This window comes from Lemur catta, chromosome 19 (assembly GCF_020740605.2).
Source record: "Lemur catta isolate mLemCat1 chromosome 19, mLemCat1.pri, whole genome shotgun sequence".
NCBI lineage: Eukaryota > Metazoa > Chordata > Mammalia > Primates > Lemuridae > Lemur > Lemur catta.
In genome coordinates this window covers 12,976,819-13,000,256 of record NC_059146.1, presented here as the reverse complement: position 1 = coordinate 13,000,256, position 23,438 = coordinate 12,976,819, and the positions used below count along the sequence as shown (strand labels likewise).

General features: G+C 34.3%; 1 protein-coding gene across 4 annotated transcripts in view; it reads left to right on the top strand.

Moving 5' to 3' along the window:
- Window positions 1-23,438, top strand: part of YTHDC1 (YTH domain containing 1) — a 37,555-nt gene extending 14,117 nt beyond the window's left edge. For 3 of the 4 annotated variants that reach the window (XM_045533087.1, XM_045533085.1, XM_045533084.1), the window contains 13 exons: window positions 2,096-2,185; window positions 2,656-2,709; window positions 3,290-3,384; window positions 5,523-5,631; window positions 5,714-5,831; window positions 11,785-11,869; window positions 12,838-13,004; window positions 15,574-15,656; window positions 16,931-16,967; window positions 17,040-17,103; window positions 17,211-17,273; window positions 18,594-18,728; window positions 22,447-23,438. In XM_045533087.1, coding sequence (XP_045389043.1) covers window positions 2,096-2,185; window positions 2,656-2,709; window positions 3,290-3,384; window positions 5,523-5,631; window positions 5,714-5,831; window positions 11,785-11,869; window positions 12,838-13,004; window positions 15,574-15,656; window positions 16,931-16,967; window positions 17,040-17,103; window positions 17,211-17,273; window positions 18,594-18,728; window positions 22,447-22,671 — 1,325 coding nt within the window. In that variant the 3' untranslated portion in view covers window positions 22,672-23,438. The remainder of the gene's footprint in view (window positions 1-2,095; window positions 2,186-2,655; window positions 2,710-3,289; window positions 3,385-5,522; window positions 5,632-5,713; window positions 5,832-11,784; window positions 11,870-12,837; window positions 13,005-15,573; window positions 15,657-16,930; window positions 16,968-17,039; window positions 17,104-17,210; window positions 17,274-18,593; window positions 18,729-22,446) is intronic. The other variant, XM_045533086.1, reaches the window with a different exon arrangement.

Genomic DNA, 23,438 nt, shown 5'->3' with positions numbered 1-23,438 from the left:
TTCTTTAATTTCATGCTCCCATCATGCTTTTTGCAAACTGATGGGACATATCTTTTATAATTTATAATAATGGTTAGGGAACAAAAATTACATTGGCAATATGCATTGAATGTTCATTTATTGTGGAAGATGTGTGAAACCACCCAAGGGAACATTTTGTTATGAGAATCTTCTTTTTGATATCTTTTAGAAACAGTGTTTCTTAAACTTGAATGTTTGTGTAAGTCAAAGGGGACTTATTTAAATGGATAGGGCCTGAGATAATCTGCATTTTTAATAAACTAGATGAGATAATGCCAGTATTATAGCTAGGTACTTGATGATACTTTATTTTTGTGGAGAAGACATTTCAAACTGAATGATAGCCTGTATTTTTTAATAAATTTTGATATCAAAACTGTTAATGGAAGTTGTTCATTGTTTTAAAAGAGATACCTGGAACCCTTATTTTCCTTATTAAAGGAGAATTCCTTATGTGGAACATACATTCGGGTGCTGTTTTTAGTGTGCAGCAAATTATTTTTTTCATATGTAGTTTGTTTTTATAATTCATGAAAGAAAAATGGGATGGATTTGGAACTCTAATTAGGAGATGTCGATTTTGGGTTGTTTTTTTTTTTTAAATAGAGAAGGAGTCTCGTCTTGTCACCCAGGCTGGAGTGCAGTAGTGTTATCATAGTTCACTGCAGCCTCAAACTCCTGGCCTCAAGCAGTCCTCCTGCCTCAGCCTCCCAAAGATCTAGGATTACAGGCGTGAGCCACTGCACCTGCCTATGGAGATGCCAGTTTTTAAATGCCAGGGATCTCACAGCTTAGTTCCTGTTATGAATGTTCTGGACTGCAGTTTATTTTACCTTATTTTTTCCTCAGAATTTTTAGTAACATCTTTATAAAAGCAATATGCTGGTTGATAAAACTTTTATTAGGTGACTTTCATTTTTTTTGACCCAAGGGTAATAGTTGGGGGAGGGGACAATAAACGAGAGCAAGTGGGAGTTATTAAAAAAAAAGAGGAAAGTTCCTTTTAGATTTTTCATACTAATGCTAGGTTTAGCATTATATAAAAACAATTGGGCAGGATCTCTACTTCTATTTTGTCCCCTGCATTATCTCAGTGAGAGATCTTTAGTACTTTGAACCATAAAATAATCTTTTTTTAACAGCCAGAAGAGATGCATTATCTTTTTTTGAGACAGAGTCTTACTCTGTTGCCTGGGCTAGAGTGCCGTGGCATCAGCCTATCTCACAGCAACCTCAAACTCCTGGGCTCAAGCAATCCTTCTGTGTTAGCCTCCCGCATAGCTGGGACTACAGGCATGCGCCACCATGCCTGGCTAATTTTTTCTGTATATATTTTTAGTTGTCCAGCTAATTTCTTTCTATTTTTAGTAGAGACGGGGTCTCCTTCTTGCTCAGGCTGGTCTTGAACTTCTGAGCTCAAATGGTCCACCTGCCTCGGCCTCCCAGAGTGCTAGGATTACAGGCGTGAGCCACCGCGCCCGGCCAAGATGCAATATCTTTAATGTGATCAACTGGTAGTGCTTAGACTCCTGAAAGGAAATATCCATGGAGGAAAGTTTAAAAGAGACATATGAGAACTTTTGAAGGAAATAATAATAATAATTAAAGCCTCAAAACTAATTAGACATGTAGTCCCCTTTCAAGGACAGTAGTAAAATATCTTTTTCATTCACTCGATAAGAATAGAGCTCAGGGCTTATACTCTCAACCCAGAGGACCTGCCTTTGAGTCTAAGTTCTGCCAACCAGAAACCTAGACCCTGGCCAACTTGGGACCCTGGCCAAGTTGCCTAACCCCCCTATAACCTGAGGTTTATTCATCTGTAAATGAGAATAGCTCATGAACTTGTTCTGAGAATTAAGGGAAAGAATTTATTTAAAGCTCGTATAGTTTTTGAACAATGTCTTTAAAATGGAACACTTCCTGAGAAAATTGAGGGATCAGGAGAGAGGTAAAGATTGACTAATATAAGGGCTATGCAAAAACCAGACACATGATGATACATTCTTGTTTGATTACTTGTGTTAATTTCTGTATTGTGATATTTGAAAACTGTTATTTGGATTCTCTTTAGATGAGAAAAAGAAGGAAAGGAAGAGAGCTAGAGGCATATCTCCAATTGTTTTTGATAGAAGTGGAAGCTCTGCATCAGAGTCATATGCAGGTATTCTCATTTTACCTTTATTTGTGATCATATCTGATTGATTCTAATGTAATCTGCTTTAGAAAGTGTGTGGAGGCTGTAGTTTAGTGTGAACTTGTTGATGTCCATTAGTACTGATTTTGGCATGTTCAGTGTAATAATTCTAGAGGAAACTAAGCTTTTTCTTATTATTTTAATCCTGTTCTGTTATTGCTTAAGTGGAATTTTTACTTTTTTTTTTTTTTCTTGGAAGATGATGATTCAGTGACTAGTTTTCTGAGTGGGAAACTGTTCAAATATATTTTTTAAAAATTCCAAACAACCCAAAAAGCAAAACACTCGTACACATTGAGAAGTATTTTTTTGTGTGTGTGGGTGCGCCAGGAGGAATAATTTGTCTTGAATGAGAATTTTATGTGACAAGACTGTAGAAATTTTGTCTTATCTCTATTAAAGCTCAATCTGAACAAATGTACTTTGGCTAAATACAGGTTCAGAAAAGAAGCATGAGAAATTATCATCTTCCGTTCGTGCTGTCCGAAAAGGTATCATTTAAATTTGAAATTGTTTCCATTGCATGCTGCATAAAGTCATTATTTTGCCTTATTAGTTCTCCATTAATAGTTGGTTTTAATGTAGTAATGTTCTGATATATTAAGGGAAAAAATTAATATGATCTTACATAGAAAGCTCTGTGTCTACTTCTTATTGCCTATTTCTTAGAGCCATACCAAACATTTCAGGATATTTTAGTTTTTGGACAAAATGGGATGGTATGTATGTATATATATATATATTTTTTTTTTAATAGCATAATGGTCCATTATCACTCTTTAAATTAATCTGAGACAAATTCTATAAAACTTGTAGCCATTTTCATTCTTAAATATGGATCTGATATATCGGAACATCACTAGATTAGATTTACCTTCTTGCAAAATGCTGGTTGTCCTTTTTTGACTTCACTTTATTACATGTTGTGGCTTAGCTTTCCAGGTTGAATGGGTGATTGTTGAGTTTTAAAAGTTTAGCTGGGTTGTGGAGGGCTAATTTCAGTTAGTACAGTGTACACCCCTTTATGTGGTAATGGCCTGTGATTAATCGATTTGGATGTCTTTTTTTCAGATCAAACCAGTAAACTCAAATATGTCCTTCAGGATGCAAGATTTTTCCTCATAAAGAGTAACAACCATGAGAATGTATCTCTTGCCAAAGCTAAGGTATCAGTTCTGTTGAAACTATCCTAATCTTGGGAAATTTTTAAATGGGAAATTGGACTTGAGTTATCTTCAGTAACATAAGATATTGTGCTTTTCATTGTAGCTTTAAAGATCCACAGCCCAGTTGCCACTTAGAATCTGGTTTGTGGCCAGTTACTACTAGGCAACTTACTAGGAATTTGGGTTTTCTTTTATTTTATAGATGGATTTTAGGAGTCAGAATATTCAGTGTTGAAGACTATATAGTTTATACTGTAAAAGATCTGCCTCTGTTGATTTTTGTTTCTGTACTTTTCAGTTGCTAATTTATTGTGCTAATAGTTTTAAATTTCTTTAGGTAACCAATTTTTGTTTTATGTTGATGCTTGTTTTACACTTTGAGATTCTTTTGAAAAGAAATTGTTCCTTTGTGGAGAGTTTCTTTTACTTTTTAGAAGTAAGATTACTTGGGGTTAAGATTACTTCTTGGGTTTAGAAGAAAAGGGAAGAATTAGCTTACTGGCCCACTCCAGACTTTACAAAAAGGATATGCCCACTTGCTGTAGGATGTTGTAAGATACTAATTTTATGTTTTTGCTACAAAAATAAATTTGTGTGTTACACCAGCTATTATAATGTTTTGCTATTCTTGGTTTAAATTGAGTAACTGGTATAGTTTCAACTGATTTTCAAAAAATTAAAACTAAAGTTAATTTTTTTTTAACCATATTTCTGTCAGTATGCTGTATATTTCTAACTTAAGTGAAGGTTTACCAATAAAACTTTACAAACAGAAGGAAACAATACACCAGATAGCCTATGTAGTGGTAACTTACTCTGTTATCCAGCTAAAGTGGGTGTAGGCAGAAGTACAGTGGCCCTCTGTATCCATTGGTTCCACATCTTTGGATTCAACCACAGCTTGAAGTGTGAGGGGAAAAAATAATGCAACAATAAAATATAATTCAAAAAGCCAATACAGTATAACAGCTGTTTACATAGCATTTAATATTGTATGAGGTATTGTAAGTTTTCTAGAGATGATTTAAAGTATACGGTAGGATGTGCATACGTTATACACCAATACTATGCCATTTCATATGAGGGACCAAGCATTTGGGGGTTTTGGTATCCACAGTGGGTCCTGGAACCATCCCTCACAGAGACTGTAGGGATGCCTGTAATTAAGCACTTAGTGTGAATGAGAAGATGTAGTTTGTATGAACAGATTGGTGTGAGCGCAGTTAGAGCTTCTACCTTATCTTACGTATTACCAGTACATCTCTTTTTATCTTTTATGAATAAAGAAATTGATTAAAATGCTTCAGAAATTGTTAAATTAGTATGTTCTAGCCTAGGTAAAACACAGGCATCTTTAGCCAAACATACATAAAAATTTGAACTTAAATAGAAAAACTGCTTAAAAAATAAAATGAACTTAACTGTAGAAAAATGCTAGAATCTTGGCCGGGCGCGGTGGCTCACACCTGTAATCCTAGCTCTGGGAGGCCGAGGCGGGTGGATTGCTCAAGGTCAGGAGTTCGAGACCAGCCTGAGCAAGAGTGAGACCCCATCTCTACTAAAGATAGAAAGAAATTATCTGGCCAACTAAAAATATATATACAAAAAATTAGCCAGGCATGGTGGCTCATGCCTGTAGTCCCAGCTACTCGGGAGGCTGAGGCAGTAGGATCGCTTAAGCCCAGGAGTCTGAGGTTGCTGTGAGCCAGGCTGATGCCACGGCACTCACTCTAGCCCAGGCAACAGAGCGAGACTCTGTCTCAAAAAAGAAAAAAGAAAAATGCTAGAATCTTGACAGAAATTCTTCACTTAGGAGTTTACTAAAATAGTAATTTTTGATTATTTGATGAGGCACTGTTTCTCAGGGAGATAAGCATACAACTTGCGATTAACCTTCAGTCACCATGTATTTATCACAGTAAATGGTTGATTTTAAAATAATTATAGCCGATTGTTTTTTTATAAATTATTACTACATTATTTTGACAGCTGATGAATTAGACCTTTCTTCGTTATAGCTTACTGAAATGTAAAGCACACTGAAATCTGTATGTAGCCTTGCTCCTATGCAAATATCAGTGGAGATACGATTGATCTGCAGTTAATTTTAATTTGTGGTCTTTATGTTATTTGTATAGGGTGTATGGTCCACACTCCCTGTAAATGAAAAGAAATTAAATGCTGCATTCAGATCTGCAAGGAGTGTTATCTTAATATTTTCTGTCAGAGAGAGTGGAAAATTTCAAGGTAAGAATAAAAATAATTTGGACATATAACCACATTAATTATATTAGCATCTACGTATAATGTTGTGATATGATTCCCTTAGGATTTGCAAGGCTTTCTTCAGAATCACATCATGGAGGATCTCCTATACACTGGGTGCTTCCAGCAGGAATGAATGCTAAAATGCTGGGAGGTGTCTTTAAAATTGACTGGATTTGCAGGTAAGTTATACCCTTCAGTATAAATAAAGTTTCCCTTGTTTTGAATAGGCTACCAGTTGGAAATAATGTATTAAAATAAAAACGACATCATATGCTTATCTTGTTCACTGTCTTTATAATCTAATATAGGCTGCAAAGGGCAAAGATTTATTTAGTCAAGAGTTTTGTGTATTCTGTGTGTTAATAATATAGCAGTAAATTGGACAATTCTTAGAATGCTGTCTGGCATATCTGTGTAATTTTAGTGTCAGTTACTGTGGAATGGGAAAATAATTACTCTTTGACTTGGCTAACAGTTTTGGAGGTGATTACTTAAGTTGTGGACAGTGTATTTTAAGGAGGTTAGCAAACAACATTTAGTTGGCATTGTGATCTTTTGAGATTGGGTTAAGATTTAACTATGTTTATTAGAAAAATAATTAGACTTATTTTGAAAACTGAGTTTTACCACTATTATTAGTTTCTTACCAAATCATTGTACACGAAAAGCTAATTATTTTAGTGAATTTTACATGGCATGCATAATTTATTACCCTATAATATTAATTTTAGTTAAAAAATTATCTGAAAAGATATGGATACTTTGAGTTGTAAGTTGGCTTAGGATGTTGAATTTTGATGGGCATGAAGGAATTGGTTAAGAATAAAGAAGAAAAAAATGCTATCCATATTCAAGAAAGCAGACTAGCACAAGGAAGAGCATGAAAACAAACCATTGGGGGGGTGTATGGGTTTGTAATGAGTGGAACAGAGTCACCTTTTTTTTATGAAGCAGATGGTTAGTAAAAGAGAAGAACAGAAGACAGATGAATAGTAATGAATGAATGTGGGGCAGCCTAAACTTTTACTATAAGATAGTGAGGAATTATGAAGATACATAGGCAATGATTGAGTAGAAACAGCTTATATTTGTGTGTTACATCCGATGTTTCCGTCAATAAGGAGCCACATAGATGACCATGGTCCCATAAGATTATACCACAGTATTTTTACTGTACCTTTTCTATGTTTAGATACTATGTTTAAATACTTCCCCTATGTTACAGTTGCCTACACTGTATGGTAACAAGTTGCATGGGTTTATAGCCTAGCTGTGTAGTAGGCTATATCATCTAGGTTTGTGTAAGTACACTGTGAGATGTTTGCATATTAACAAAATCACCTAATGACACCTTTCTCAGAATGTATTGCCTCCCCCACCCCATCAGTAAGTGATGCATAACTGTATTAGGCTGATTGTCAATAGAGTAGCAAAAAGCTATATGCAGAAAAAATAGTCATCCCATCATTACTTCCTATGGGGAAAAATTGGAAGCCATCTGAATTCTTCCAGAGAGAAAGTTGATTTAATAAATTACAGTTTGTCTCTTAAATATAGTATGCAAAAATAATTATCCATGTAATAACATGGAAAGATACAGCAGATGAAAAAAATACATACTATGTCAGAATGCAGCGTTACAGTGATGAGACTGTCAGTGACATCCACCCCCCTCCATTGTCGCCAGGGTTTTAAAATTTATAGTTTGTTAGAAATTAAAATTGTAATTGTTAAATTTAAGTCTGGTGACAATTTTTAGGAAGAACCAAGGTGACAGTTATTTTTTAGCAGAGAGACATTTTTATTTATTATTATTTTTTATTTATTTTGTGCATATGCAACTGATTGTAAAAGGCCAAAAGGAAGTTATGTTATTGTAAAATATTTGGAACTGATGCTTCTTGGGAATAGGATAGAAAATAACTTCCCATTTTTAGATAGGTTGCAGCAGATTTTATTTTGAATGTTAGTTCTGTTAACCTTTGTTCTCACATTACTGATAAGGAAATTTTTTAATTTTAGAAGATGAGTTTAATTCAGAGATTATTCAGTCTTCATATTCCTCTCCATTGACTTATTGAATATTTTACTAACTTGTTTGAAATAAATATAGCAACAGAAGAGGTAAAGAAAAACCCAAATAGTCCATCCTGCTAATACCAGGTGTAAAATTTTGAGCAGTAAAGTGCTTTTATTGTTTTAAAATACAGTTTAGGTTTACTTAGAAATATTTTTAAATGAAAATACTATAATTTTCATTTTTTTTTAATACCTATTAAGTTCTGTTAAGAGTAATTTTATAATACTTCACAGTTCTGGAGGCGTATGATATTAAGTGCATTGATAATTTCCTTGGGTAAGTGACTTGAACTCCTCGAGTTTAAGTTTACTGTATAAATGAGAATTACATTGAACTCTCCAGAATTAAAAGGATTTGATGTTTATAAATCCCAAGACTTAGCTATTAATAGCAGTAACTGCTATTAATAGTTTTTCTTTTCAAATGTGATAGTCATTAGACTTTTATTCAAGGATTCTTCAGATTTAATAACTAGACTAAGTTTCTTTTTTAAACAAATTGCTTATTTGTAAACATTTTTTTTAGCAACAGTGAGCGTGATTAACTTCTGTCCATCATATTTTTTCTTTTTTTATTTTAGAATATTACAGGGGTACATTTTAGTTATATGAATTACTTTTGTACAGTTTGAGTCAAAGTTATGTGTGCCCATCACACATAACTTTGTGTGCATTGTACCCAGTAGGTGTGAATTAACCCATCCCATCCTGCCCCCTCCCAACTGCTTGATTTCCATTGAATTTTACTACCATATGTACACGAGTGTTGACATTTAGTTCCAATAATAGTGAGTACATGTGGTGTTTTTTTTTTTTTTTTTTTCATTCTTGTGATACTTCACTTAGAAGAATGGTCTTCAGTTCCATCCAGGTTGTTACACAAGGTATTAGTTCACCTTTTTTTTATGGTTGAGTAATACTCCATGGTATACATATACCACATTTTATTAATCTCCTCATGTGTTAATGGGCACTTGGGTTGTTTCTACATCTTTGTAGTTGTGAATTTTGCTGCTATAAACATTGGAGTGCCGGTTTTTTATAAAATGTCTTGTTTTTCCTTTGGGTAAGTACCCAGTAGTGGGATGCTGAGCCAAATGGTAGGTCGACTTTTAGCTCTTTGAAGAATCTTCGTACTGTTTTTCATAGAGGTTGTACTAATTTGTAGTCCCACCAACAGTGCATAAGTGTTCCTTTCTCTCTGCATCCATGCCAGCATCTTTTGTTTTGTGACTTTTTGATAAAAGCCATTCTTACCAAAGTTAGGTGATATTTTGTTGTGGTTTTGATTTGCATTTCGTTGATGATTAGAAACGTTCAGCATTTTTTCATAATGTTTATTGGTCATTTGTCTATCTTCTTTTGAAAAGCTTCTGTTCATGTCTTTTGCCCACTTTGTAATGGGGTTGTTTGATGTTTTCTAGACTGTTTCTTTAGGTGTGGTCCCAAGTCTTAGTAGCATCTGGTTGTTAAAATGTAGAATCCTGAGACCCACTTTAAACCTGTTGAATCCCTTATGGCTCAGGTACTTTGTAGGCACAAGGAAATTTGAGACTGGATATGTTGCATGTTAGCTGATAAGAGAGAGGTGTAAACAGTGACTTACTTAAGTTGCTACCTGTAATTAGCTCAAAATAAGGCTATGATCATGACTGATGAGCTGTCATTCATCCAGAATTAAATCTAATTAGATTTTATACTCACTGCTTTCATGTTTGTTTCAAATAACTCATTTCTCTTTTCTTTCAGTCTCTCCATTATTCCTTCTAATGTTAGTAAACAAACCACTGTGCAGTACATAAGAGCCTCTGCACAATTTTATGTTTTGTTAAATTTGCCCTATTTGCTAAACTGCTTAGGTCAGAGAGTCCCTTCCGTGTTCTCTAATACAGCACTCACAGTAAAGGTAGTTGTTTCTGTAGGCTTCTTCTTAGCATGTCTGCTCAAAAGGTAACTGTTGGGATGCCTGTTCCATAACTGATCCAGAGAAGAAAAGATAAAGAAAAGATGATGCATGAACCACGGACCCTACAGTTTTCTCTTAATTTATTCTGAGCCCTTGGGCAGACCTAAGGCTTCATAGTTTTCTATGATGCTCTGGCTCTGAGATTAACTAATATGTTGAAATAGTAAACAAGTATCTCTTTAGTTAGAGTCAGTGCCACCAAAGAATCTCAACCCCAAATGATGCATCTAGCTCAGCATATGCCTTTACTTTTACTTTAAGTCTTGGGTATTCCATTGCTTATATTTAAATTACAGTAACACCATTAATAATTTGTAACCTCCCTATATTTTGGTGGCTGTAGGTTTTTGCTTTTTTCTTTCCTGTAACTGTTGTAAATTGCCAATTTAGAAGAAAAATCTAAAGTATTGGACAAAGAAATAATGAACTAGAGCTCTGCCTCTGGATAGTCTAAGCTTTTGGTATGTGCTTGTTGTAGTCTTTCCACCTCCAGTAGCCTGAAGAGGAACTGAAAACCAGTACTCTTGCATCACTCCCGATGGATGAAGTAACGTGTATTTTACTAAGAAATTGAGCTTTTAAGCAGTTCCTAGTGGGCATTTCTGTTACTCACTACACACTCCCCCCGTGTGTATACATACCACACCACCACGGAGCATGCCACCTTGTTAACTGAACTCTAATATACTTAGCTCTCCCTGTAAATGTCAGAAGTTTTTCTGAGTTTTAAAACAAGTTATATAAAATCTGAGCATTCATTATTCACCCCTAGGAAAACTTGTATAAGGTTAGACTCAACAGTTATGTAGCTTGTCCACTGGGCCAAGGTACTTCCGGTTTTCCTACTCCATTATGCCTGTGCTCAAGCCCTTCTCTTTATTTCAAATGTAACCTTGTTTTACCTCACAACATATGGCTTTACCTGAGTTGCTTTTCTTTCAAACTTATATCAGGTACCACTTCTGATTGCTTTTCTTTCCTTCAAAATATATGAGCCCACCCCCATTAAAAACAAAACAAAACTTCTGTATTCTGCATATGGTACCCATTCTCCTACAGAATAGTTGTGTGTGCCCATTTATTCTTTGACTGATGGCTGTGGAAGAAAGGGTGAGGATGCAAGCTGCTTTATCTTACTCATCTTTGCATGTCTTTTGAATAAATGCTTCATTTGTATTGTAGGTACAGTGAGTAGTTCTTTAAACATTTATGTATTTTGGTATTTGTTTTATGTATAGGAAGATAAAAACCTTATCAAATGTTAATTTCTGATAATTTCTTGGCACCTGGCAATTGTTTATTGTGTCATCTTTATCATTGTGTTAAGTTGATAAAAAACTGTAAAAATACAGGATATCTAAAATTTAATGAGACCGTTTCACCCTGTGGTTCAGAGATCCTAGAGCCAGGTTATTAGTGTTTAAATTGTAGTGATACTGCCCTTGAGTTTAAGTAGAGGGCATAATTAATACAAATATATGAATTTATAAATGAATAACTTATTGTACAACTCGAGCCATTCCATGGTGGTGAAGAAGATTGCCTGGTTGAATTGGGGAAGACATTCGAATCTGGGAAAGCAGCCCTGAATTAAGGATAGGGGACACTTCTGTCTCCATTTGTTGTTAACAACCAGGTTAAAGTTCAGCTTCTTGTTGGTCAGACAATTAAAATTTTTTTGAGTATACAAAAGCAAGGGATATGTAAATATTTTGTGTCATTTTATTGTAAACTTACGTAGAGCAACTATGAGGTAGATGATGATATCCTTATAAGATGAAGAAACTCAGGCTCAGAGAAGTTAAGAGGGGGGGGCTGGGGTTTAAGCCTCAAATTGTTTTGGTTTTCAAGCCCATTCTCTTAAGTGCTGTATTATTTTAGCTTTTTTTGAGAAAAATGGAGAAGATGGAAAGAGCTATTCTGTGAAGGGGCTTTCTCCATAGGGAATAAATTCTACCACTATAAGTGATTTTTAAAATTTTAATCATGTTTAAATCTCAATTAACATAGGAATTCATTACTAACGGTAGTATAAGGTCCTTAAAGGATTCCACCAACTAATGTACTTGATATTACTTTGTATTTAGGCGAGAATTACCCTTCACCAAATCGGCTCATCTCACCAACCCTTGGAATGAACATAAGCCAGTAAAGATTGGACGTGATGGACAGGTTTGTAGGTTTAATTCTTTAAAAAATACATACATTTAATCAACCCTTTTAGAGATCTTAATTGAAGGACATCTTTTAACCATTTCTGAAAGAACTCATATGAAAGTTTAGGAGAATACATTCTTACTTGGAATTCATGGTTACTGTGATTAAGACCCCCATAATGTTGAAATGTAGGTAGCTTTATATGGTACTTTCGTGTAATACAATTGAAGGAAAAAATTTTAAAGAGAATTGACCTGATTTTAAATGATTTTTCATGATACCACTGTTGAACAGGTTCTGTACTTTACATAGTACATATTAGAATTGCTATTTAGCATATTTACTGAAGTTTTCTAAGTAGAAATCAGTATATAGTATATATACTCAGGTTTCCAAATCTGCAAGTGAAATTGAAAGTGTATAGTAACTGAAAATCTTTGACCTTCGTAGTTCCCACACATAATTCTGAGGCAGAAGTAATATTATGTTTTCATTGCTCATAAGTAAAGATGTTGGTACTATAATTGAAAATAAGACTTAATTTTAAAAAGCCCATAGGTTAGTCTGCCTTTATGGTTAACCTAATGTATTTCAGTGCATTTAGCAGTTCTCAATTACCAAAGTTTTGGGCACATACACTAACATGTATTTTTCCTTCTCTGTATTAAGATGGATGACTTTGTCCTGGTATTTTGGTTTTTTTGCACAAAAAAGTATGATTTCAGAGGGTGATTGTCACATAATTTTAAGCAACTGCATTTGTGTATTTTGCTCTGGAGATCCTACAATTCTAGTTTTTACCCTTTATACAAATACATGAAACACTTTTGAAAGGTTTATATATATGGAAGTTTTTGAAATCCTGTATGATCATCAGCCTTGGGAAGGAAGCCTCTAAATCAGTTTTTGTTCTTGTACATCAGGAAAATATTGTGAAAGGTTCTCCTGTTTTTGTCTTGTAAATTGCTACTTTCCTATTCTAGGAAATTGAACTTGAATGTGGAACCCAGCTTTGTCTTCTATTTCCCCCCGATGAAAGTATTGACTTGTATCAGGTCATTCATAAAATGCGTCACAAGAGAAGAATGCATTCTCAGCCCAGATCAAGAGGACGTCCATCCCGTCGAGAACCAGTCCGGGATGTGGGAAGGTTAGAAACGTTCTTTGGACTGATAATAGGCACATGTGTCAGAATAACATGATGGAGGAATGTGATTCGTCAAAAGTTTGTTCTGCGGTAAAGAAGAAAGAGAAAATCCTCAAATCAAGCTGCATGGACTAGTTTGTGGCTTCATTGAGGATTTCACATGGTCACCTTGGTCTCAGTCATTTTTCAAGAGGAAAATGGGGATCTTTCCTTATGCAGAGAAAATTATTTGCTAAAGAGTGATAACCAGTTTAAATTTAATAATACTCTGATAATACAATGTATACAATTGAAATGAGGTAGGCATTTGTTAACTAAGAACAGGCTAGAAAGGAGGAAGAGGAGGAAGTCTTTTATTTGCAAAAATTGTTAATATTTTGTAAAAAGCCTTTTCTTTCAGGTGTGTCTCTGGATAAGCCTTATCAGATATGGGACTTTTATAAAGGATCACTAATATTTTTTCAGAAGATGACGCCTCATTTAGAGGATAAAATATTTTAAGTTATTTTGATATTCAAGAGGAGCAATACTGGGACTGTTTCAAATTTTATCACCGTGATGTGTTAACCCTATTGCCAGATATTCTCTAACATGTACCCAGTGAATTCACACATCTTGCTGAGCTTCCGAAAACAATAGGTTCTTTCCAAAGGGGATGAAGTGGCCCTGGGAGACCCGGCAACAAACCAAAACGAAGGGCTGTTGCTGTGTCTGTTTACAACTTTTCCAGATGCTGGCAGTACCTGTGGACTTAAAGTGGTTTTTAGAGGATCGCCATGGTTATTGATCACTGCTTTATGAACTAAACAGCATTTTCCAGAAAAAGGGGGTTTAACTTGTTACAGAATTGGAGAAGTCTTTGCAAAGGACTGATTTAAGCCCTTCTATCCAACACCTTCCCCTGTATAGATTTACGTACAGCTAAATCTAAAATATTCTGCTAAAGACTATTGGATGTATGGTTGATGGGATGAAACCTTTGGTTAACAAAGTTTCCTTTTGGTGGAAACATCCTGTGGTAGGTACAGATAATACAACAAGAGTCCCCATTTCTTTGAGCTTAAAAAGGACACTGTCGAGTAGGTAGGAGGAAACCTGGCAGAGCCCCTTATTTTTGGCCTAAAAGGACTGAGCACCAAGATGTCTTTTGAAGTTTTAAGCTAAGAGATTTCCAGTGCAATGCAGTATACACAAGTGAAGTTTTACCTCAGTTTTGCAATGGACTGCAAACTATACTTATTACACCACTACACCTTCTCTCAAGCCTGCCAGGGCCTTCCTTTATGTATGTGGCTTACAGCTTAAAGTCAGTAGTTGGACTACTATATGAACTGTTACTATCATGTTTTATACCGGTCGTAAATGCACTCCCCAAACTCTACAAGAAAGCGGTATGTTTATTTTTTAAACCAGCTTTTCATTTTCTTAGTATTATTTATTGTAGATGCAACTGTTTTCATTCTGTTGGGGGGATTGGGGTTATTGCACTTAATATTGCAGTTTAAGTGAACTTGTCTTGCAAAAGTTAATGAAAGCAGTTGTTATTCAGAGAAATAGCTGAAAAACTAGTGATGTCAGGTTGTAATAGAGTTTTTATTTGACATTAAGGGTAAAAAGATAAATTTATTATCTAAGTATTTGGGATTTTTTTATTTTTATTTTAATTCTTTATTATCTACTAAGAAAATTGAAGTGTATTTAATGATGTGTTATATTAACCCTTAAGATTTCTGGAGGACAGTAAAGAGTAGCCCTTTGTAGAGAGTAAAATTTCACCTTCTAAAGAATATACTTTAATTAATATGAACTTTGTTAAAATTCTGACCTGTTACTTGCTGATTTATAAGAGCTAATTTTATTTTGAGGCATTGTCTCTGGAAAAAAATTTCCCTAGTTCCTGTTATTAAGTGTAGAAAGAAAAAGTAAATGTTATTAAGAAATACTAAGAAATTAGTGTTTCCAAGTATTAAGAGTTTTAAAACTTTCTTGTAACTCGCTTTTAATAAGTATTGAATTTTCTGTATTATCATCTGAAAAGTATAATTTTGTGCAAAGCAGAGGAAAAAATATTTAAGAAATTCTTAATTTTGTTTAGACATACTCAAAATGGCATTAATAAGTTTAAATATATAGATTTTAGAGTAACGTGTTGTACAATGATGGTAGAGGGGGTTTTTCCCCCCTTTTTTTCACCTGGAGACTTTATTTGAGAAAGTGTATTTAAATTGTTAAACTGGATATTTACTTTAGTTTGAGGAGGGCTCATTTACTTTTGTTTAGACTGCTAAAGTGTGATTTACATGTTCTGATCAGATTACTTTTCCTGGTTGTCTCATAGATAGCATGAGATTGCAGAGAATATCTACCTTCAGCAATTAAAGGTTTGGTTCATAGGGATGAATTTGAGGATTTAAAAATTAGGAATTTTAAGACAATTTGTTCATCAAAAATTAAGATGTTAATTTAAAGGAAATAATTCTTTGTAATTATTTCTGTCAGAAACTACTCTTGCTTTACTGTTTATTCTCCCAGCAGTTTTTGGTTTAATTTCTAATGTGTCTAATTTGTGTAGGCGTCGACCAGAAGATTATGATATTCATAACAGCAGAAAGAAACCAAGGATTGACTATCCCCCTGAGTTTCACCAGAGACCAGGTTAATATTTTATAATCCTGCAGATATTTGACTTAAAATTATTTAAAAACAAAACAAAACAACTGACTGTAATCCTATAGCTTTAAAAGTGAGAAAAATTCAGGACATGACTCCTTAAACCTTGGGAAATCATTAATAGTTTCATTAGTAATTCTTCCCCCACTTTGTTAAAGTTGTCTAATCTATTCCACTGTGACTCGTCATAATCTATTTAAAATTACCTGAAATTGCTAATTTTGCAAAAATGGAATCTGCTCTGTACATGTGTTTAAGTTTAAATGTAGTTAGGTAAAGCAATGACCGTAATACTTTTTGTTCCCTGTGATACTTAGTGTTTCATGTGGTATATATCTTTAGTTGGAAAGTGAAATTATGCAATTTTTTTAAAAATGAAAGTCGTTAACTTCGTGTTTTTGGAGAGGAATGGGAAATATTTGACTTGTAAGCTAAATGCAGCTTTTCAGTTAATCTATCCCTTACTGGAATTTAAAAAAGCAAACTACATTCAAGAAACAGTACCATATATTTAGAACAGAGTCAGTAACACACTTGTAAAACTTGCAGTTTGGAAATTGGTGTTAGTGGGCATTATAGCACCATTGTGTAACAAGTGGCTTGATAGGTCTCATTCATTTCCAAAATGGAAAATTCTGTTGCAGAAAGTGAAAATAGTTTTTCCTCAGTAACATGGCCACTCAGATGTTTTTATGTTTTAATTTGCTGGGTCCTAACAGAAGGAAGAGGAGGAAAGAGCATTTTTTTCTATTTCCCTGGTTCTTTGATTGTATATGTATACATCTTCATTTTTGCAACTTTTGCAATTTTGTTTCCCTCCCTCTTAAGTTTGCATTTTTAAAAACTTATGTATGGTTTACTTAGCATGGCCTATAATATATATACCTTAGGTGGAAGATAAACATTTGTTTTAAGGAAGTCTTACTACGGTATCCTCAGGATAGTTCCTCTGCCCTTACCTTCCCTATGGTGCAGAATGAAGAAATTTCCTATTTAGCAAGATTTGAAACGTGAATTAGAAGATACATTTGAAAGCTTCTCTAGCAGTTTACAATTCTGTGATATTATTATTTAGTTATTTTCTCAATTATCATGTCATTTGAGAAGAAAATTTGAAAATGGAATAATACAATAATAGCATCACTTAAAGTACATATTTCATGGAAAGATTGAAACAAGTGGTAAGGAAGGTTTAATTATAATGCCATAATAAAAAAATATATAAATTTGATTTACTGAAATACTTGATGTTTGAACAGGGTATTTAAAGGATCCACGATACCAGGAAGTAGATAGGTAAGTCGGGTTCACTCTTGCTTAGCTTTGAATTACATTCTTGGAACTAGTTTATGAATTACCTGAATTTAGTTTCACAAATCTTATTCCCAACAGACGATTTTCAGGAGTTCGCCGAGATGTGTTTTTAAATGGGGTAAGCATTTAATTTATATATTTAATGTAGATAAAATCAGGATCTGATTTATTTTATAGTTCTGGGATGATTTTTATTTATATTGACATTATCATCTTTCATTTTAGTCCTACAATGATTATGTGAGGGAATTTCATAACATGGGACCACCACCACCTTGGCAAGGAATGGTTTGTATTATTCTATTTTTGCAAGTTATTTAACTTCATTTGCGGTTCCTAGTATTTTGAGTACTTAGAATATTCATTAAGAGACTTAAAATACAAATTTTTAGTGATTGATAATTGCATGCTGTCTTTAAAAACTAAAGACTAATGAATAAGTTGATTTGTGTTAGTAATACAGTACTGACTTAGTTGAGAAGTGTGATAGTGTATTATAGCAATGGTGAGTAGTGCAAGCTGTACCTCGGTTCAGATACGTTCTTTTCTCTTCCCAATTCTATGACCTTGGGTAAGTTTCACAATGCAACTCTTAGTTTTCCTCATCTGTAAAATTCAACGGATATTCATTGCTTTTTATGGCTAATCAAATACAATATTTAGTATGTTCCCTGTGTGAGGCACTGTGCTTGTTCTGGGTATACAGTGGTGAATGAAATGGACATTACACCTTTCCTTGTATAGCTTAGAATTTAACATAATAGTGTCAGTCTCATAGGATTGTCAAGAAAACAAATTTATAAAATGCTTGTAAAGTATAGCATAGTACCTATGTAATACCTAGTAAATTTAGTTCTCTGTGTAAAATAAGACTAAACACCGAGTAGTCTTGATTTTAAATTATTTCCTTTAAGGAAATTGGATATCATTTTTAGAGTATGTTTTAGATTTATGAAATTTAGATTCTATGAAATTTTTAAAAATGTATGGTCTTGACTGCAACTGTGAAAGTAATTTTTGACTTGCCCTTTCTTCATTTTATAACAGTATTTAAAAGATCATTAGCTCCTGGATTTTTTTTTAATAATAGATTTGTGCATAGTGGTTAACCAGCTCACCAATTCTAGAACCAGGATGCCTGATACTATGTACCTACTTTACCCCTTTAATAACAGTGTGACTGTAAGCAGTTTACTTAACCTGTTGGTACCTCAGTTTTCCCTTTTGTAAACTAGGAATGTAATAGCACCTGTCTCATAGGGTTAATGTGAAAATGAAATGAAACTTGTAAAATAGTTAGAATAGTGCCTGGCTCATAGTAAACATTATGTAAGTGTTTGCTGTTTCTATTAATATCTAGATGATATGAGTAGAAAAGTATAAACATGTTAAATTTTAGAAGATGTGTAATCAAAGAATTTGTTGCACACATTTGTTTTCAACAAACAGAAAGGATATTTTGAAGAATCTTAATGCCACCAAAGGAAATTGCTAGTACAGATTATTTTAGGGGGGGAGGTGTTGGTGGTTTGGGTAGGGGAATGCTAAGAATGCTTTCTTTACAAGGATATTGGGTAGATTCTTATGAAAGTGATTTTCCTTTTTTAGCCCCCTTATCCAGGAATGGAACAGCCTCCACACCATCCTTACTATCAGCATCATGCTCCTCCTCCTCAAGCTCATCCCCCTTACTCAGGACATCATCCAGTACCACATGAAGCAAGATACAGAGATAAACGAGTAGTAAGTTAACAAGAAGGCAAAGGTGTGAGGGAACTACTTAGAATTCTATCGGTATTAGGTCATTAAATATGAAATGTCCGATTTTGAATAAAAATGTAGTGTATTATATCTCAAACAAGATGCAGTACACTTAAATTATGCACCTAAACTCTTGACATGGTTCTGCCCTCTTAACAGTAGCTTGTTCATGTAAGCAGGGAAGAAGCCTGGAGAGCGAGTAGCTATGAAATCATGAAAGGCATTTTCCACAGCTTTTGAGAACTGAATATTCTTCCCTGGAAGAAGTGGTAGTCAGTTGGTGCAAGGTCTGGTGAACACGGTGGGTGACAGAATTTCCAAGTTCTAGCTTCTGTAGTTTGAGCAGCATTGTTTGTACGACGTGCTCAAGTATTGTCTTGCAAGAGGATTGGCCTGTCTTTCTTGACCAGTCTCGGCTGCTTAATCGCAAGCATCCTCATCATTTCATCCGGTTGGTTGCGGTAGACATCTGCCATAATGGATTGACCAGGTTTCACGAAGCTGTAGTGGATAATGCCAGCTCTGGACCACCAAACAGACACCATTAGCCTTTTTTGATGAATCTTCAGTTTGGAACTGTGTTTTGACACATCATCTTTATCTAGCCATTGTGCCAAAGGCTTGCAATTGTCAGAAAGAATCCATTTTTCATCACACGAAACAGTACGGTACAGAAATAGTTTGCCTTTATGTCATGACAGCAAAGAAAGGCAAGCTGCAAGACGGTTTCTCTTTTGACCCTTGTTTAATTCATGTGGGACCCATCTATCCAGCTTCTTTACCTTGCAGATTTGTTTGAAATGGTCCAATGTTGTTGGAACAGTAACATCAAACCTTGCTGCTAATTCACACATAGGTCAAGATGAATGTGTGTCCACTACAGCTTTCAGCTCATCGTTATCCACCTTGGTCTCAGGTCACCCACGTGGCCTCATTTTCAAGGTTAAAATCACTGGAACAGAACTTATCGAACCATCAACATGCTGTGCATTCATTAGCCACATCCTTCCCAAAGAATTATTGATACTTCAAGCCATCCGTACCACATTGGTTCTGTGACAGAACTCATTTCGAAAATAACATGAATTTTTGACTTATGGTTTTACAAAAATTGCTTTAAAAAAAAAAAAAAAAAACCTTGAAAGATAATCACAAGCCAAAGCATGCGTTTGCAAGACTGAGGATGTAGCTTCACAATAAAAATAAAACAAGAAGTGTCAAAGTGAAATGTTAGAAATACCAACTGTACTTAAGGAAATCGGACATTTGATACTTAATAACCTAGTAATTTAAATATGAGGATACCAGATTATGTCAAATGATGGACCATTGTGTATTCTTACTGCAGACTGTTTTGGAGTAGATCTCAACTTGTTTTTAATAAAAATGGCTGTTCATGTCACCCTCCACCCCTTTGGGTTATTTAGATAGATGATATATCTTTTACTGTCAAATCACAAAGTGCTATGGCAAACTCCTACATATATAACTCCTCTTAGGTAATATCCTAGGCATATAATACCTAGGATATGTTCTTTCTGTACTGAGATCTTAATTATAACTATGTAATTAATACAGTTAATAGATATTTCTGAGCTTTTTGTATAATCTGGTAGACTTAATTTTTGTTAGATAGATGGTGAATATTAAGTTAGTTAATAGATAATTTCCAATATTATTTAGTCATTTATTTTTATTTCTACTGAAGTTTATTAAAACTAGCAACCAAGCAAATTGTTTCACCTCTCCTTTACCTCTGGTTATTGTGATGATGATAGCGAACAACTAGATGTTAAAAAAATGTAGTGAGAGAATAATTGTCCTTTAGTAATTGGTTCTATTAATTATTTGATATGATAGATGTGAAAGCTTTTTTTTAATCACTTCAAAACAGGACTAATGAAAGACAATTTCTACTTTGAGTTTTCTGGGTTTTTATTATACAAGTGAGGCTGAGTTTGTTTATTAAATGCTGGTCTCCCCCCACTCCCAATAGTACTTTTGTTTAAAAAGTGGAAATTGTCATCTCGCACTTGTTGGCAGCATAATCCATGTGCATATAAGTTTGATAGCCTTAGAAAGGTAGTTTTGTTGGTAAAGTAGGATATATAAGTTGAAATTTTTTCCCCCCTACTAGGGTAATTAGTTTGGGCAGGGCCAAATTATCTTCTCACTATGATGAAGAGTGTGTATATTTTACAGAGCCAGTTAGAACAATAATTTTCTAGCCTGTCTTTGAGACATTGTTATGTGTTAATCATTTATTTTTTTATCATTATAAAGATAGTAATTCTTCAAAATCAAATCGTATTAGGACATTTAACATTCTTTAAAACAATTCGAGATTCCTGACTAATTAATAGAATTTAAATTAGTTGGTTTTTTTTTTCTTTCAGTTAGTCACATGAGGAAAAAATACACAGCCTATGTATGATGAAATCTTAGTTGGCTAGATGGGTTGTGGTACCTTAAAAAATGCCTATAAATGATCACATAGTTTTTTAAAATAGTCTTTCTCAAGACTTTTTTTTTTTCTTAATTGAAGTATACTTGTCTTTTTTTAACAAGTTCTAGGCTGGGCATGTGGTTCACACCTGTGATCCTAGCACTTTGGGAGGCTGAGGCAGGAAGATCACTTCAGGCTAGGTGTTCGAGATTACTCTGGGCAATATATGTGAGACCTGTCTCTAAAAAAATAAATAAATAAAAAATTATCTGGATGTGGCAGCTCACACCTGAAGTCCTAGCTACTTGGAGGATGAGGTGAGAGGATCACTCAAGCCTAAGAGTTCCAGCCTGAGTGAAGAGTGAGATTCTGTCACAAACAAAAAAAAAAGTTCTATTTGATGAATCTTTATATAGTAATTTTTTGATTAGTATATATATATATATATATATACATAGTCTGCTTATATAATCACATATTCATTATATATGAAAGGTGTGGAATTGTGTTTTTGAACTGTATGTTCTTTACATTTTAGCTGAATTTTGAAAAGGGACCAAAATCAGTAAGTAAAGATGAGCTGAGAACTGAGAGCAGAAAGCGTACACTAAAGCAGGGGTCAAGTTTAGAAGTAGCCACAACTTTCCTTTGCTCCTCACTTAGACAGTGGCACTTCTTACCCTTTCTTGTCCTCTTCAGCCTCTAGTATGTTGTTGGCTCTGTGTGGAATAGACTTCACAGCTTATTGTAGTACATATTTTCTTAAAATGCCATCAAATTTCATAAATTAAGTTTGCTTTGAAAGAACATCTGGAACATAAGACTTCCTAATTTCACCTTAAGGGGGCAGAGTTGGTTCCATTTGTAGAACTGAAATTTGTAGACTTGAAGGAGGAAAAGTAGGGTTAACCTGTTGTAGAATAACACTGATGACATCTAGCATAATTGGCAGCATGTATGCGTAATGGTTGAGGGTCATGACTAGGCGATTACTTTGGACTAAATCTTCCTAAGGGGTCAGATGGAAAAGTCACTAAAGTTGAATAAGAAACTACATGCAAAGATTTGAGTAATCTTCTGTCTTAGGTATCTAATGAGACATCAAAATCCTTTTTCTAAATAATGTCAAAATTACGATTTGAATTAATTGATTATTGTATTTCTCTAGATTCTTCCTCTCTCAGACAATTATTATATAGAGACTCATTCCATTTGCATTTTTGACATACCTAATCCATTTCTTCCCTTTTCTAGCATGATTATGATATGAGGGTGGATGATTTCCTTCGTCGCACTCAAGCTGTTGTCAGTGGTCGGAGAAGTAGACCCCGTGAAAGAGATCGAGAACGAGAGCGAGACCGTCCTAGAGATAACAGAAGAGACAGAGAGCGAGATAGAGGACGTGATAGAGAAAGAGAAAGAGAGCGATTATGTGATCGGGACAGAGACCGAGGGGAGAGAGGTCGATACCGAAGATAATGCGCTTTTTGCAAGCACTGATTGTTCAAAGATAAAAAAAAAATCTTGTATTTTTTTTGTGTGTGTTTACAAGTAGTAAATTTATTTTCAGCTGTCTACATAAAGTTCATTGTGTAGAAGGATTTATTATGACCCCCTTTGTTCCAAGCATGCAGTATAATAAGAACTGGAAAAATTCAAATCCGCCAAAAATACACAGTTGACAGTTGACTTGACACTTATTGGGGCAGAATGGAACAGTCCAGGAATGTAGATATTGATTCATTCTTCGTAAATGTTCATCTTACAGTGTGTTCATCCTAGTTATTTTTTGTTTGTTTTCTTTCTTTTGGATCTTGATTGATAACTGCCATGATATGTTGCTTTGATGTGTTTCTACATGTAGTTGCACACGGTTCAGTAAAAATGCTGCTATCAAGTATGCAAATATTGAAGTATGATGGTTTGACTATATGGCAGTGTTGTAGCAGCCTCTTGGTTTTTTCCTTTTCCTGTTTTTTTAAACTTATAAAGTCACTTTTTATTTTTCTTCAGTCTTCAATGATGAGAGCAATATTAAGAAGACACTGCTATCTAATTTTTAATCTTTTTAAATAAAAAATTCATATGTTCAGTAGCATGGTTGATGCTATTGTTTATCCTTCCCCTCCAAACTGTATACATTGGCTTGGAATGTTCACAACTTGCGTGTGTGGCAGCGGAAGATAATTCCCATATTCTACATTGCTACTGTTTTGTATAAAATAAATTGTAAAGATTGACACTCA